The sequence below is a fragment of the Leuresthes tenuis genome, unplaced genomic scaffold (assembly GCF_036924035.1).
Source record: "Leuresthes tenuis unplaced genomic scaffold, fLeuTen1.0.hap1 SCAF_24, whole genome shotgun sequence".
Classification (NCBI taxonomy): domain Eukaryota; kingdom Metazoa; phylum Chordata; class Actinopteri; order Atheriniformes; family Atherinopsidae; genus Leuresthes; species Leuresthes tenuis.
Genome location: NW_027325378.1, coordinates 22,412,825 through 22,431,203, shown reverse-complemented (window position 1 = coordinate 22,431,203; position 18,379 = coordinate 22,412,825). Strand labels below are relative to the sequence as shown.

The following is an 18,379-nucleotide window of genomic DNA, read 5'->3' as shown; positions in this document are numbered from 1 at the left end:
TCAAAATATACCTCACGTAGCTATGTCATTTATAAACCTATTCAACCACTAACACAAACAGTAACAGCAGAAAAACATCTAGAATGAAATGTTTAAACAGATGTCATTTGTGGTTCTAACATCTTATTTCCTGAAATGCAGGACAAAGCAGAGTACATTTTTTCAGGCAATAAACAGAGAATCCAAGGACTCCCTTGAGAAACTCTGGGATGAGATTTAATTCTCAAAGCTAATAACGCCATAATAATATCATATCAGGCATTTCTCATTTATGGCTTCTCCCTTTGCTCCTCCAAAGGCATTATATTACTTTATAATATTGTTCTTACTCTAAAATAAGCTATATCAGCTGAACCAATGAAAGTTGATGTATTTTCAACATTTGTCTACAATAATGCCAAAGTAGATCTCTTATTTTCATATGTCTCTCTATATAAGTACTACACTTCACTTCCATTGGACTGAACACATTTGTGTCATTTTGTTCCTCAGGCTTTTTTACATCCTTATTTGAATTCCACAAAGGCTTCAGATTCAGGATTGCTTTCACTGCTGTGAACACCATGATTTCTGCCTTGTAGTCCAAGATGTTTTTTTTCTCTTAAAATGTTTTTTAGAATATGAAAATACAACAAGGAATATATAGCTATGGTTCCTGTGTGTGGTGTTTTTGACTGACAGAAAAAAGCCCTTAGGGAGCAATGGCTGATGGATGGTCTCAGTCAACAAACGGAAGAGGAACAGGAAGCCATGAGGCTTCAGGCTCATGATGAACAGCAGCAGAGTGATCAACTACAGAGCAACATCCTCAGGTAACCAGACCCTTAAAGCACCTAGAGAGCTCTATAAGAAGATTATAGTGAATATTACATTTGGTGGAATATTGCATTGGGTGAACTGATGCTGGTAAATGTGGACTGAAACATCAGAGATCCAGTCTGCATGTTAATTTACGTTGTATAGTTATACTTTTTATCGCTAAGGTATATGTGGATTGACTCGCTTTTTAAAGAAATGCTCAGTAGCCATTAAACACACTGAAGTTTCTAGTACAGAGATATTATTAATTGGATTGTATTGATTTGGACTGAATGTGCAAATCACTTGCAATGGCATTTGGATTTAACTCCTGTTGTTAATTGGTACCATAAAAACTGCAAAGTTTTAACATTTGTGTATTGTTGGCATGGTTTTAAAAATACTATTCAAGTATCCAGTAAAACATTACAAGCTTCCTCTGGATAAACTCAATAAAATCTACATTAAATCTTAAGGTACTTGTTACTGTGAATTGACAGCTACTTAAAAACTATTCTAATTGTTAGAGAACTACAAGAAGACAGAATACAACTGAAGACTGTCACATCACAGTTAGAGTTCTGAAAAATAATCCTAAAACAAATATTGCATTTGATTAATTTGTGTAGTGTAAAATACACTGCTGTGACATCCACTTTTATAGCTATAATATTGTGAGATTTGGCCACCATCAAATAAGTTTGCAAATGGCTGGGCTTTGAGAAAAATGGGTTGGATAGTGTAGTGGAAAGATTGCCACCTTTCATGTGGGTGACCTGGGCTCAAATCCCCTGCATGAAAGGTACTGCCTCCAGTAGGGGTCCTCAGGCAAGACCCCTCTACCCTGACTGCCTACCACTGTAAGTTGTTTTGGATAAAAGCGTCTGCTAAATGCATAAACATAAACATAGAATTATCTATAACTCGAGCTGTCTTAAAGTCCTGACTAAAATCAGTTCTAGCTAGTTGAATGAGTAAGGACTCTTTGCAGAATGGAAGGTTGTGGGTATTTTGCAATTGATAGGTGTTTTTCAAATCACAAGACTTTGGCTCGAAATAGAAATTGGCTAGAATCACTCTTTGGGATAACTTCACTCAATAGAAACTAGGTCTTACAATAAAATGCTAAGAAGCTTTCCTGTCATTAAAATTTTTTTGAGGTGGCTAAGGTAGACTTATATAAATTATGAATTTTTATACTGTCACAAATTTGCACAATAGCATATTGCAATAGAAACTTCTACCACATACCTGTTTTGCTGCAAAAGAACACAGCTTGTTAGAGTACCACATTGTTGCAGCACAGTGTCTCCTCTGCTCTATGTTTTCATAGACTTCATCCTCACACAGCTGATTCCCAACTTAGTTGGCACAAACGATTCCTAAATTCAGAATGAACAGTGGTCAATTAAGAATACGTTTTTCCACGGTCCCTTGTGAGGCTTCAATTCAATTCAATTCAGTTTTATTTATATAGCGCCAAATTACAACAATTGTCATCTCAAAGCACTTAAATAATATAGTCCAATTCAAGCCAATTGGAGTTCAAGTCATTGTAATCATAATCCAATGAAATCCAATAAATTAATTTAAAAATAATACAATTCATTCATATAGAGCCAATTCAAAAAACAATATCCCAGCTAAGGAAACCAACAGATTGCACCGAAACTCGTCTTCAGTCCAATCTCCCGTCCTGAGTGTGCCTGTGGCGACTGTGGAAAGGAACAACTCCCTTTTAACAGGAAGAAACCTCTGGCAGAACCAGACTCAGGAAGGGTGGCCATCCGCCTCAAACAGCTGGGTTTTGAGAAGACAGAAAACCAGCTACAATAAGATCTTGATTTTTTTAAGCAGAGTATCATCTGACAGAATCTCCATTCACTCAAGTTAAAGAAAACATCTGTGCTGTGATACAGCTATATTTATATATGGATGATGGTTAGTCAATGGGAAGGTTTAAAGAGAATATTCATTATCGGCTCAATATCATCCCAGTAGCGCTGCAGCTACAAGCAGGATTTTGCATGCTACTTCTCTCTCACTTCACACTAAACACAGCAGACAACTCGACTTTGTCCTCAGCTGAAAACATTGGCAACTCTTCTGTCTACAAAATCGCCAAGGTTTCTCCTGACATTCACTAGATTTGTTGTTTGTCGTTTAACAACAAAGCTCTGAGGGGTTCTCTGCACCTCAGCATTAGGGACATTCATGTTAGCAGAACATCCAAACTTCAAGTCTACCAAGCCTATGAAGAAACCTGTTGAAAAACATTTTGACTCATTTTGATTGATGAACATCTACATTAATTCTACAGAGACCTCTGCTTTGTTTGCACAACCTCCTGTACATACATAGTGAGCTCGTCAGCTCTGAAACTCATTCTTTGCTGCTGTCAGTAGAGTTGTTTAGTTAGCAAATGCTTCGTTCACTGTCACCTCTCTGGTTGCATACATTTGTTTGCTATCCATCCATCCATTTTCTATAGCCGCTTAATCCGTCGGTCAGGTCGCGGGGGGGCTGGAGCCTATCCCAGCAGTCATCGAGCGAGAGGCAGGGTACACCCGAGACAGGTCACATTTGTTTACTATTCCTAGCAACAACAAAAAAAAAATTTGAATGTGAGGAGTGTTTTAAAAGAACAATGTTAAATTAACAAGAAATAAGTATTTTTGAGAGGCTAATTTGACTGACCAAGTATCTAGTGTTATAAATAAACTGAACTTGCAACAAAATTAGTTGAAAAAAATGTGACATGGCTGGTCTGTACCCACCACGAGTTAATGGAGCAAACAAAGTGCAGTTGTGTTAAAATTACAAAGATGTTTTGTTTTACCAGGTGAAGAAAAGTATCATGTATGATACATTCTTTGTTGTGCAAAAATCTTTACAAAGTAGCTACTTAATATTGTTTAGGTGTCTCTTGCCAAATGGAGAGACAATTTGGCTGGAAGCTGCCATTGCACTTTATGTTGCATACACTTACAGAGAACTCATAACCAATGAAATGGGATAGAAACCAAAACTTTAAAGATTTGTTTTCTTACTCTGATTATGACAGACTCATTCAGTGTACATCATGTGCGTGCGTTCAGTTCTCAAATAATATTTATTTGAAAAGAAGTGAACTATACCTGCAAGATCTGACAAAAGGAGAAACTGTCAAAAGACAAGTCTTAATCATTTTATTCCACAATATTGAAATAGCTAAAACAACTAATATATAAAAGTAAATGACCTCACAACATGAAATACAATAAAAGCTGAAATGGCTACAACGATGGGGCAGGACAAGGTACTTACTGCGGGAAGATTCTATCGCGAACCCCAATAGAAATCACCACGTGTGCACACCCTGTGTCCAATACCCTTGATACACACACAACACTGCATACAAGGAGGGGTGCATATCTGACAACTAGGCTACTCCCTGCAGATCGTCCCTCTGCCTGAAAAACAAAAGACAAAATACGCTGAGATTCAGTTGGTTCAGGTTCAGAATCACTACAGTGAATATAAAGTCACAATTTTCCACCATCTACATATTATTTCAGTTGTATAGTCAGTTAACACATTAGCCAACAGCCTTGACGAACTATCTCAAGAAAGGCAGCAGTCTGGCCTTAAATCTGGTTCAATATGGAGCTCTGCTGAAAAAGCGACAATAGTTGATGGGCTCTCTTCTGATTTAAAACAGGCAAGAGGGAAGAGCTGAGTCTTTTCCTAAAGAGATGATTATATATCAATAATTTAGGAGGGTCTAAGGTGAAGAGAGTGGCAATTCAGTTTGTTCAAGAGAGGGAGAAAGTTAAGACAATAAGGAGGCAAGGCAGCTTAGAAGATGCAGGTAGATTTAGGAGATAAGCTTGTTGTTCCCCAGGAAATATCCTCTACAAATTTAAGACCTGATATGGTCTCGTGGTCCAATTCCTCCTTGGGAGGAATTAATTGCAGAGGGATATGAAAAGGAAAAAGCTTAAATGTGTGGAGCTGGGGTCAGAAGCAGAGCAGCGAGGCTGGAAAGTTAGGATATGTCCAGTGGAAGTAGGATGGAGAGAATTTGTTGCAAAATCTGTTGTCTCAATGTTGAGGGAATTGGGTGTAAGTGGACAGAGTGTGAGGAAAATAGTGAAGGAAATGTCAGATGAGGCAGTAAAGTCCAGTCAGTGGATTTGGATTAGAAGAAGCAATAGTAGCTGGGGGCCCAGTAGGGGGAGCACTTAGGGTAAACAGGCTCTTGGAAGGCAAGGAAGAAATTCAGGATATATTTAAGTGGAGGGTGTGGCCCATGTGAGCCTTTTGAAACCAGGCGGTCATTTTAGGTGAGTTGGCCTGTATGACCTTGTTCTTGCTGACATTTTTAGTGATTTAGGACTTGTTAGGTGAATTTGTCTGCTGAATCTGCTAGTGTGTCTTGTCCTGTCTCCACCTCTGACACCTTCTATACTCTCATTACCCCCTACCCGAACCAGGGTTTGAACCCCATTCCTACTTATCTTAACCTCTTCTATTTCTACCCCCTACTCGAACCAGGGTTTGTATCCCCACCCCGCTATGACTGGTGTGCAGTTGGTGAGAGACTGGGGTAACTTGTGGTTGTGGAAAAAAAGATGGTCGTTGTGGTGTGAGGAGCAGTGATGGCTGGCATTAGGGGAGTGACTCTGGGATGCCAGTGATCACTGTCTAGCCTCCTGGAGGTGTCGTGGGCCCAACTAGATGAAAAACTGATAAGAGGTTCCCACCTGATGACCCCAATGACATGTTGGTCAGCATTGCTCAATGGTCTACATAGGGAATTATTCAGAGAGTCTGGTCCATTTTTTTTTCTTTAGCAATATACCTTGAATTCATGTTAGTGATGTCTACAGTTTAATCAAAACCCAAAAATTCACTAACACATGCCTCTTCAGCACAGGGCGACATAGCATGCTCAATCTGGATCACCCAGGACAGTCAAACCACAACTAAATATACAAGAGGCCTCATTAATTTTCCCATAAGGCAATATAACACATCTTTCTCCTTCAGTCTCCCTTACCTGCATGGACACTGCAATCCTGCCACACAACCAGGCTTCAACCGAGGCACTAATTGCCCTCACCTGTCCTGGGGAGCTACCTCTGCCCCCCCTGACAGGGCGGTGCTTCAAATTTAGATGCTAGCCCTCACATTTGGTGAATTGATTGTTAATTGTATGAGTGTGCATGGTTGTTTGTCCCTGTGAGGGACTAGCAACCCATCCAGTGTGTAACTCTCCTTTTGCCTGATTGCAGCTGGTATAGGCTGCGGCCCTCCCGTGAACCTGTATTGTATTAGTAGGTGTAGAAGATGAATAGTTTGATAGGCATTCATAATGAGGAGGTAAGGTAGTGTGGTGGTTGTTACCTTACAGCAAGAGAGTCACTGGTTCTTGGGCCTTTCTGTGTGAAATTACATGTTCTCCCCATACCAGAATAGGTTTTCTCTGGGTACTTCTGCATCTTTCCACAGTCCAAAAGCACATGTTTGAATTTTTATGTTTGAGTTTGAGTCTAAACTGAATTAGTGAGAGTGTGTGTGGTCATTTGTGTCTTTTGCCCCAGTGACAGACCTGTGAGACCACCTATTACCTGTGCATGCCTATCTTCTGGTTTTGCATATCTAATTTCCCCTTACCTACTGGAATAGGGGGTAGCTTAGCTATCCTCCATCAGCTTCAGGGGTGGAGTGAGACACAAAAATCCACCGGCCCAATGACTGCACCGGCCCACAATGAGCCCACAACTAGCCCAACCCATCTCCTCCACCTCCCATATATCAACTACACAAACAAAATGTATGGACTTAATAGAAATATGACCACTACATGGCAGAAGGTAAAACCACACAATTGACAAAGTGTATTTTAAAGCTTTTAGGTTTGCTACAAATAAACAGATGCTGATATACAGTAACAAATGAAATAGGGCTGGGCAAATATTAAATTCTTTAATTGCATGATTTCCTGTGATTAATCATGATCAATCGCATTGTTATATGCAAAATACAAAAATTAATTAAAAAGTAGCATATAACACACTTTTATTGGAACAGTACAGTCATATGCTCCAAGTACTCCGGTGATGAGACAATTCAACGTTGCAGTGCTGACAAATAACTTTGGCTCTGTCGACTGTGCCATCTGGAAGAACTTTGAAATGAAAATGGCCATGTAAAAGTTTCATAACCTTCTCCATGTTTGTTTAGCCCGCTTCATCTGCCATTCGTTTCTTTTCTGATTGTTTCCTGTGAGCGCTGCAGCAACATACTAGGCTCACTCATGGACTTTTTCAAAATAAAAGCCGGTGAGCAACAGACATTTACAATAAAAATAATATATACTGCGTTAATGGGAGACAAATAATTGTTGGTGATAATGAATTCATTATTTAATGCAAAAATAACGCGTTAATGTGCCCAGCCCTAAAATGAAATGATAAAATAATATATTTTATCATTTTATGACAGACCTGGATCAACAACATAGATAATAGCAGACATATACATATTGTAGTTTAAAAATCGAAATATAGACTACTTTCTGGTGTCGAAGATCACCTTAGTATGCATCTAAATCTATAGACCCCCTAAATTCGCTAGAGTATTTACAACTTTTATCCATTCTAATGTCTGAATACGGTAAAGTGCTTACTCTATTTGTTGTGATATTTCTGTGTGTTATCCCTCTCATTACCTAACCTATCATTTTGATCCTATAGACTCTTTTAGATTAAAGGGCTGCCTGTGAAACCATCAGTCACAAAATCATCCTGCATCATTTGGAGTCATGGGTTGGAATTAAGGATTTTGCTCTTAGCTTTTTACGTTCATGTGTATCTAATAGAACCTTGTCTGTCACTCTAAATAACTTTACCTCCTCAATGGTTCCTGTGACTTGTGGCCTCAGTAATTGGCCTTCCTATGTTTTCTATTTGCATACTACCTCTTGGCCAGCTTTTTCAAAACCACAATGTACCTCAAGATTTTTATGCTGATTCCCGTCCAATAAAACCCACTGATCCAAGCCGTCTTGCTATATCACAGCTTATCTTTTTGACTACTACAAGTCACTATACACAACTATCATCAGGACTCTCTCTTTCCTCTCTACTTGATTTAAAATACTGCAACTTGACTCATTATTGAGACAAGAGTGCATTAACACATCACCCTTGAGCTTGCCTCCTTGCACTGGTTGCGTGTTATATGATTGAGAAATCTTTCTGCTCACATTAAAAGCCTTAAACAGCCTTGCCTCAAAATACATCTCAGACTTACTAATCTTGTTAGTTCCCTCCTAACCACTTAGTTCCACAGATAATGCCCTGCTAACCATACCCAGATCGTAGTTTGTGACAAGAGAGATTGGTCTTTTTACATTAGTGCCCCCATCTTATGGAACTCTTTCAAACCTTAAACCTTAAAACTTTTCTCTTGTACGAAAGTCCTTGGCAGTATATTTATCACATATTTTATTATTGTGTCTTTGTGAACATTCATCCAATGCTAACACACCTTATTCTGGCTCGTAAATCACTTTCGTAACAATGTTAAGAAAAATAAATTACAAATTATACTTTATTGTAATCATGCGGTAATGTAAAATCATGCATTAGAATATTGTGTCAATCAATGTCATGTAGAAAGTGCCATGATTGCCTTTAAGTAAAAGTACTATTGTGCTTATTCAGACAAGAAGCAATTGTCTTCAGTTTGTGTCAGATCAGAGCAAAGAAGTGGATGTTTAAAGTCATGTTTTCTATCAGTATATGTAATACATTGTGAGCTAACAAAGCCATACTGCCAAACATGCCATATTTAAAAACTCTTGTGTCTTGTGTCATTAACACAGTTCATTACTCTCTTTTACAGAATAGAGACAGAGATTGAGGCATTGGAAGAACAAGAGCTCAACATTTCTGCCAATGAAGAGGCAGTTCTGAAACGATTAAAAGAAGTGGAGAGGACAGCTGAGGACATTATTAAGGTAGGCTCAAATCAAATAGCCACATATTGATAAGCTGCATGTGCTACTTACACACTGATATGTGTTTATTTTATTAATAAGTATCGAACTAAAACTAAAAATGTTTTCCTGTAAACAAACATCAATTACATTAAGACATGGAACTGAAACAAACAAATATATATATATATATATATATATATATATATACGTTGTGACACTGACACATGGAGCTGAAGCTGAAGTGACCCTGATAAGCCACAAATCCTGCCTCATAGTATAGGTGTTAAAAAGGGTTCATATCCACATTCTTTCCATGAAGTGAATTTCTAAGAAGTGACTCCTCTGTTGACTGCATGTAAGTGTGTGAGAAAATTACTATATATCTCTATATAGAATATTTATTACCCTGATATTTTGTTTTCTCGTGAGTGTGTTGTCTCAGTTCTTCAAGATAGCATAATGTCGATTTTGTGAACAAATCGCCTCATTTAGAATAAAATATATCCCAAACGAAGGCATACTTTAGGACATGTCTACAGTGCTGTTGACAGGTTGTTACTATGAGAGAACATTGTTTCCTCAAGTCAGGGTTTAAAAAACCATGATGGTGATGACCAAAATACCAAACTTTGTACTTAATGATATTTAAAAATGCATGGGGTGACATCACAGTGGTTATGCCCGTCTTACACAAACTATGGATTAAACATATACGATATCTAAATAGGACATACTTACCCCATCTTTTCTGAGAGAGTAGGTTTGTTCAAGCTTTTATGTGGATGTTCCAGATTCATACTTAGAATGAGACAAGGATGACAAAGCCTGTTGTTAGCCCGATTTTTTCATTGGAAGCTCAAGAACAAGCTGGAGAAATCGTTTATTATAAAAGTATTTATTAGTGGTCACAAGTAAAGTATATTGCAGCGCTGGACTCGGAGTGCCAGAGCTCCCGCAGGAAATCCGTCAGGCCTAGCCCCGTTATCCGGAAACATGTCATATTTATATTCAGCTTTATCTCACAGAAGTTGTATTCACACTTGTCAGAGTATAATTGGCCAGTTTTGAGTGGCATGATCAGGCCAGATGCTGTCCTTGTTGTGTTCTTTGGATGTGATAAACAATGTGTGTGTATGTGTGAGTGCTGTTTTAGGTGTCTAATGTACCAGACCTATCTGCCCTAATAGAGATGTTTTGTCTTGTTTATGTCATTCTAAGGTCTTGGACCATTTAAGGTCATCGATTGTGCAGTATGAGCAGAGTGGAAAAGTACCAGCTAGGAACATAGGTTATTTAGGAAAATACAGAATATGAATTTATAATGTCTAAGATCAAAGCCAATTATAACACTATTTAAACACTGCTTTACAGCAGCACAAATTAACATCCCCACACTTCCGTAAAATCTTCTGTAAAGCTGTCTGCATTGCCAGATTTTGTGTGGAAATCTGAAGTTGTTGTGATGATGTTGAGTAAGCCTGATAATGTGGTACATCCACACCCATTTGAAGCCTGCTCTTTTTGACAAAAAAATATTACTAATTACCATAATATTTTTTCCCTAAAATATTTTGAACACCACACAAATAGAAACAAGATATATATCCAGGTAGAATGCAGGTAATCTGTAAATGAATATTTAGATAGTTCTCATAGGTCATTGGTGGTAATAGAATTTTTGGAGCATCATGCTCATTGTGCTTTTACAAAAAGACTAGAGCGTGAATGTAAACTGCACTGTGATGCTGGCTTCTAGTGTCTTTGAGTTCAGAGTTTGATACTGAATCACTGATACAAATTTAAGCTTAAATTTCTTTGGTAATTTTTTGTGTGCAGTGTTATTATACAACAAATGGACATAGCAACAGTTGCTCTAAATATAGACCTGCTTATTTAAGTCAAACCTACTTTCTACATATAGAGTTGTTCGATATAAAACAAATTAATATAGTCTGGACATGATGGATACTGGCAGTTTGCTTCAACTTATGATTTAGAGAACCTCAAAGCTGAAACTTGTTGGGAGTATATCATTCCTGATTCGTTATTCCTGAAGTTGTGGAAAATATCAAAACAAAGCCAACTTAATTTGTTGTCACAACCTAACTGCCTGACTGACAACGTTATAGTGTTGTTGTAGGTTAAAGTTGTGGGACTAGACTTTCAGTTTTCAACTGTATAACACTAGCAGGCCCAGAGATTTTCAATTCTGCTGCATGCCCCCTCCCCTTTTGCAAAAATTGTGTATTCCTCTCAAGGTGCTAACTATCTCCATTGTATTGTGAACAGCCACTCCACTTCCCACTGAGGTTGCTGCCTGTAATGACAAAGGCCAAACTGCTGTTTGAATTAACTCTGATCAGCCTAACATACTGTGTGTTGAGTTGTGTGCGTTGTACTAAGAGTAACCATTTTTCATTTTATTTAGCCAACAAACAGATGTACACATTCACCTTATTTGTCAGTTGATCCGAGAAACGCTTTCTATTTGTCATAAAACACTTATCTTAATAATGGCCTGTCGTTTTAGGAAGGGACATACTAAATCCTTCATGAATGGTAATTTGGTTGTAGGTTACTATGGAAGCAAATTGTGACCATAATTCAAATTAAAATGCATTTGCAGATATGCTTTTTCATTTTAAAGAATCTGGCTGCATTATTTGACTCATAAATTAAATGAGTAAATCATCTTATTTGCATTTTAATTTTCTTCTTCAAGAGTGCTCAATCTTTCACTTAATTGAAATGAAAAAGAAATTTTAGATTTGCTGGCTCAATAATTACGCTTCTTTACACAACAATAGGAGGCAGCTAGTGGTATGTTAGACTTATTCACACATTTGGGGGGGGGGTTTCATTGCAGACTAAAGTCTGCACTTTGGGACTTCTTGTCATTTTGTTATTATTATCAACATTATTATTAACATCATATACCAAACTTAATTCCCAAGCACTGAATATCAATGTTTTCTACTTACTGCATGCTGCCTCTAATTTCTGCTTGTTTCTAATGAAAAGCACTTACTCAAGACTGGGTGCGTGTGCTTATTTCACAAGAGAGTGCTTCAAGGGTACAAGGTGACAGGTAAATCAATTTCTCACATGGTAATAGTGTGTGGTGCGAGGACTAACATGTATGATTTGTCCTTTGGTTGCTGCCTGAGTTCAGAATCAAAGACACAAATCACTGTGACATTAACATTACATAGTCATAGACTGCTGCTGCTAAAAATCTTTGTTCTGTCGCTCTGCATTAATTTTGAAGTCTTGCTACCGTGTCAGCTTTGATCCACATCTACTCTGTCTTCATATGTAGGACCTAAACGCAGAGTTCCAGGCAGGTAAAAAACTCTTTAAGCATTTTTGTGTGTTATGTTTGACTTATTAGTTGTTTTTTGTCTTTATATACTTTAATTAACACTTTTGTGAAAACTATGTTGTGTAAAATATGTTAGATCAGGCTACATTACATTTTAAGATTTAAGATTATTATAATTGTTAAAGATTGAAACATTATATTGTTTAGTATAAATGTTGATATACTAACCTTTTAAGCTTTCACTGGTATCATTTAGGCACCGACAGGAATAACTGGTTGCTCATCTTTTTAGGCCCATTATTTTCAGATCACGATTGAAATTTCTGTCATTTTGTCTGTTCTAAAAATGACTAAAATTCAGAAATTATTTTTGTGAAAAATCTTGGCTAAGAGTGTTGTTATTTTGAAATTAATTTCAAAATACATAAATGAAAAAACTGTGATAACCAAAGTCCAAACTCACAAAGATGGGAAGAATATTTGCATTTGGAACACTGGTGTTCTTGTTAATACTTCTAGCTTTATTTATTTTTCCCCCCACCAAGGTGTGAGTCTAATGCAGAATTAGATCTTTCTTGCTCAAGTTTATGAAATTCTATGGCGAAATTAAATGTCTGTACAGATCTTTTTTTTTTAGAATGCAAAATAGGGCATGGGCTGATAAATAAATTAACTTTAAAACAATACTAACTGTCCTGAGATAATGGTGAGGTTTGAATCTGAAGCCCAGGCTGTAAAGTCCTTTTCTCCAAAAATGTTTGAATAGGTATTATTATCGAAAGATTTGCCACATATTCAAAATCTAAGTGGACTACATTTATTTTTGCACATTTAGACATTCACACTTACCTTTTGTCTTGTTCTTAATAATATCAAAAGATTACATACTACATAATATTAACTTTGAACCTGTCTCAAAATGTGGCTGCTTGTTGTGCAAAACCCAATATGTTATGTGTGCTACCAATTCCACACAAGGCAGTCTAAAACGTAACTACAATATGACAGGTGGGGCAAGAATCTTGCTGGTACTCAGGAAGCACATTGAGCTAAATAACTTTTCTGAAGCAATCACATGTCAATTAGCATTAAGGGATTCTTGGTGCAGCACAATAAACTTAAGGGGTTTTGGAGACATATTGTTGAACTAATCTCATCTTGACTTAAGCTCCATTTGAATATTTATGGACCCACAATCAAAAGCTTTGTATCAATTTTCAACTATATTCATTTAGCATGTGTTCTATACTATCAAATAATGGGCTTAAAACATTAATATAAGCACTGTTACTGTTACTATAAGTATTGTCTCAGACCTTGTTATACTGTCTTTAAATTTAGCAATTTTTTTAAACTCTAACTTTGCTGCTCTTGACTTTATACAGTTTAATCTTTCTCATTGTATTGCTTTTCTCTCAGATGTGACACATCACGCCTCTTCGCAGTTCCAAGATATTCCATTGTACATACCACAGGCCCAAGCAAAAGCCTTTCCAGTATGTGAACCTGGTAGTGATGAAACAAAAAGAGGTATGACAACTGGACAGACTTAAAAAAATATGGTCTGTTTAGAAAAAGACTGAAAACAATAAGTGTAGAATGGGAAGATGTTTGCAATGCAAACATGCAATTTTTACAGGTCAGCTTCCCTGCTTAATAGTTATATAGACATCAATTTTGGGCTCTTGAGGCAAAGTTAGTTGCTTAAGATTACCTTTTCTGATTGAAAATTAATCTTGGTTCAATTATGTTATTTGAAAAGTTGTAATTGTACAGAACATAAACCATAAAGCATTTTACCGGAAAGAGAATAGCACATTTCCATGTGTACCGATTTGGAACTTTGCTCACTCACTCACTCACTCTTTTTCCTCTCTGAAAGTGTGTTGTCATAAATCTGACATCAGTTATTACAGATGTTTGGTTTAAGAAAATTACAAATTACTTTTCTCTCAGTTGATATAATAATACATCTGTTGACATAGATTCTCAGTCATCCAGGTCATAGTAATCTAAACGCTTGAATAAGGGCAACTGGATTCCTTCTTGGATCTTGAAGACGCTTCACCTCTCCTCCAAAAGGCTTCTTCAGTTCTAAACTAAATGGTGGGGAGTATCAGCGTATAAGCAAAGATTGTTGTTACAGTCACATGTCAGTAGAGGTGAAGACTGTCAGGAACTGGCTGCTGCAAAATGACTTACTGAACGACAGAACCAACTTCACTCCTGACCAGATCTGTGTCCTGCAAAACCTTTGCCTCTCCTCTACCGACTTCAATTATAATGACTGTTTCCACAGACAGAAGCACGGCTATGCCATGGGATCTCCAGTGTGGCTAACCTCTATTGATTAGATTAGATTAGATTTCCCTTTATTGTCCCTAATTCACATTGTTACAGCAGCAAGAAAGATAAAGATAAAGACAAAAAACAATAGAACACACAACAGCAGGGAGTATCAGCAATAGCAGCAGTTGTACATGGGTTGTACAAGGGCTAGTGAATATGGAGGAAGTGGAAAGCAAAGCACTGAGCTCATACAAAAGAACAATACCAAGCCGCTGGTTCAGATGTGTGGACAACACCTGGGTCAAAATCAAAACTCAAGATGTGGAGGCTTTCATGGAGAACATCAACTCGGTGGACAGCAACATCAAGTTCATGAGGAAGGATGCAAAAGACTACAAGCTGCCTTTTTTTGACTATGCTGTGTACATTAAAGAGGATGGACGTCTTAACATTGAGGTTTTCAGTAAACCACACATACAGACCGGTGCCTGGCTGTCATCAGAACACTACATTACTGGGCTGAGATTGTACCTACCAAGGCTAATGGAAAACAAAAGGAACATCAACTCTCCAAGAATGCTCAGCAAACCTGTGGATATCCAAACTGGCCTTTTGTCAAATCAGCAAAGAAATCTGGACCAAACCACACTGGTAGAGAAGCTAAGAAGAACAGTTAAAAACATATTGCAAATCCATATGCGGCTGGAGCATCAGAGAAACATAGAAGGATCTTCTCCCAACATGACATTCTAGGGCACTTCAAACTTAAGAACACCCTGGTTGGTTTCCAGATGGTTTATGAAAGGAGTCAAAGAGGCCATCTGTGTTAAACTGGAAAAATCCTGTGATCCTGTGACCAAAACTCACCCTCTCAGGCAGGTAGACAATTCAGAGGTGATAATTAGTTAAATGAGATGCACATTGGTCAGGGGGTTCAGTAACACATGTGACTGCAGCAACCTCTCTCTGCTTATGAGCTGATACTCCCCACCATCTAATTTAGAACTGAAGAAGCATTTCAGAGAGGTGAAAAAGGTCCAAGAAGAAGTCGATTTTCCCTTATTAAAGCTCATAGGCTAACAATACATCAGTTCACTGCCTTATCTCTAATTGAATTTGCTATATATTCATTATACGATTTACCTTTCTAGTATTGGTACTAAGATTTTATTTATCTTTTTTTTCTATTCTAGCAACTTTTGCAATTGAGATCAATGTTGAACATGATAAGAGGACAGGCAAAAGTCAGGTGTTGTCTACAACAACTATAAGCCCAGAAACCATCCAAGAGAGGGGTTTAAAGATATATGATGATGGGTGCAAGTCTGTATATGCACTGCAGTCAGATGGAGTCAAAATACACAATGAAGTGGTTGGAGAGATGACACCCACTGAGGTGGAAGACCTTCTGCATCAGGCCACAGATGAAAAGGTGCCCACTGAGGTGCAGTACCATCAGCCTGTGTACTCTGTGCCCTACACAGGTAACAGCAGACCATCAACACCTGGAACTCCAAAAATAGCAGTGAGACAGAATGCAATCTCTTTCAAAACTGGATCTCACCAGTACACTCATGAACAAATATTGCCCCAAAAAATCCATGAAGATATCCCAAGAAAACCCAAGAATGACAAGAATCCAATTCTACAGGCAAACATTAGTAGCAAAACTCCACAAGGACTCACCAACAGCAATATGGATGTGAGCAGTCCAAACTCAGCAACTCCTGTTTCAGTTACAGTAAGATCTGAAGGAACCCCTGCACCTGTGCAGCCAGTTTACAGGGCTTTAGAAAGCCATAGTTCTTCATCTGCAAAACCAAAATCTGGAGTTGATTCTAATGCCTTAATGGAGGGTTTGGGTGATTGTAACAGACACCCACCCATCTGTGCAGAAAACATTGCCCCTGTGAACCTGCCAGAGAAGCTAGAATCAGAATCCATCACCATGATTTTCATGGGCTATGAGAATGCTGCGGATGAAGAAGAAGACATTCAAGCTGAGTTGGTTATTATAGGTAACAGTGATGAAGATGATCATGACGAGTGTGTTCAAAACAGAAGTGACGGAGAGAAATATCTCTCATACCATCCAGAGGGGTACAAAAGCAAAATCTTCCAACCCAAAGTAGGAATAGCCACAGTCTCAAGTGGAAGAGACATTATTGAAGACACCTACACAAACTGGGAGGATTTCGAGCTCCACAAGCCAACGTTCATCCACAAGGCAGGAAAGCACAGCTCTTAGTTACAAGGCAATGGATGGATGAAGCTGCAAAAACAGGCAGCATCAATTTGGAGAAGATGAAATTACATTCAACAGTGAGATGAGACAAAGCTTCAATATTTGCATTATATTTGCATATTTGGATTGAATTTTTCTTTCTTTCTTTCTTTCTTTCTTTCCTTCCTTCCTTCCTTCCTTCCTTCCTTCCTTCCTTCCTTCCTTCCTTCCTTCCTTCCTTCCTTCCTTCCTTCCTTCCTTCCTTCCTTCCTTCCTTCCTTCCTTCCTTCCTTCCTTCCTTCCTTCCTTCCTTCCTTCCTTCCTTCCTTCCTTCCTTCCTTCCTTCCTTCCTTCCATCCTTCCATCCTTCCTTCCTTCCTTCCTTCCTTCCTTCCTTCCTTCCTTCCTTCCTTCCTTCCTTCCTGGGCCTTTGACATTCAAATAGCTTTATTGCCATCTCCTGGCCAATAATTTCATTACATGACCTAATTAACCCAAGTCCAGATTTTCATTTCATTGAAAATTGTCAGTCATTGTTGTAATTAGCTGGTAACGTTGTCTAAATTGTTATACGCTATTAATGCTCCACGCACTATAAAGAAACTCTAACTCTTCCTGTGGGTCTGTTTCCTGGTTTATTAACTCACTTAAAGAAATCTCAACACAGTTACACACATATATAAAAGAACAATGGTTGGTTCTTTGTTTTTTAACAGTTGGTTCTTTCTTTCATGTTGACAAGACAAAACATAGACATAGAGACAGATGCCATACACTGGAGTGGTGAGCTGCCAATCGCCCTGGGTGTACATTACCTTGCTCAAGGGCACTTCAGCCATGGCAAGGAAGTGGACTGACACCCCTCCAGCTGTCAGTTTCACCAAGCTTTGAGTGGCAAGAGTGGGAATTAAACCGCCAACTTTCTGGTGACTGGACGACCAACTCTAACCACTGAGCCAAGGCCGCTGAGCTGTTTTATCCAATAATTTTTGTCAATCGAAAGGGTAGATCATGCTGCTACAATATGTGGGCAAGAAAGTTTTTCTTTTTAATTTTAACTGTAACTTTGTAAACTAACTGCGCTGTTAAGTTGAAAATTAAAGAATTAATCCATTATCTGTTGTTGACTGCAATGTTTTGTCCATGCTGTTTGCCAGATAATTTAATAACTATTTCTTCTAATATCACTGCATCAAAAGTGTCAGTCTAACAGACATTGGTATCCTATATTTATGATCAAAGCAAGTTTGATAATAAGAATAATAGTATAAAGGCTGGTCTGATATTTTTTTGTGTTGAATTTAATTAAAATACACCATAAAACTGCAAATAAGACTTTAAATCTCAGTACTTACACAGAGACATGTGTAAGCAGCAGGTTAGCTCACAGTCCCATCTGCAGGAAGTGGCAGCTGAGAGAACAGAACGCTGCTGTTCTGTTGCTCATCTCAAACACTTGTCCTTGGTTGTTTTCCACTCCTTTCTGTGTCTCTGTGCAGGAATATGAAAAGAGGAGACTACATAGAGAGCTCTGGAAAAACACTTATATAACAGCTATTTCTTAGGCATGGAAAAAACTGTGAAGAAAAAAACATGGCCATCCACTGAAATTCAATATTCAGAGTGAGTCGGTCTCTATTTTTTTTGGTGTATTGAAGTGCTGTGTGAACAAATTCTACTCTTTTCCTTTAGATTAACATATTATTTCCTTAATTATTTAGTTTATGAAATGTTTAATATTCGATTTCCTGGAGTC

At 37.9% G+C, this 18,379-nt stretch overlaps 1 protein-coding gene across 2 annotated transcripts in view; it reads left to right on the top strand.

Annotated features, from left to right (window-relative positions):
- palmdb (palmdelphin b) overlaps positions 1 to 18,379 on the top strand; it is a 59,728-nt gene that overhangs the window by 14,156 nt on the left and 27,193 nt on the right. The window contains exons 4-8 of one of the 2 annotated variants that reach the window (XM_072378737.1): positions 682 to 812; positions 8,692 to 8,806; positions 12,108 to 12,132; positions 13,530 to 13,640; positions 15,593 to 17,741. In XM_072378737.1, the coding sequence (XP_072234838.1) occupies positions 682 to 812; positions 8,692 to 8,806; positions 12,108 to 12,132; positions 13,530 to 13,640; positions 15,593 to 16,647 (1,437 nt within the window). In that variant the 3' untranslated portion in view covers positions 16,648 to 17,741. Of the gene's footprint in view, positions 1 to 681; positions 813 to 8,691; positions 8,807 to 12,107; positions 12,133 to 13,529; positions 13,641 to 15,592; positions 17,742 to 18,379 lie in introns of those variants that run through there. The other variant, XM_072378735.1, reaches the window with a different exon arrangement.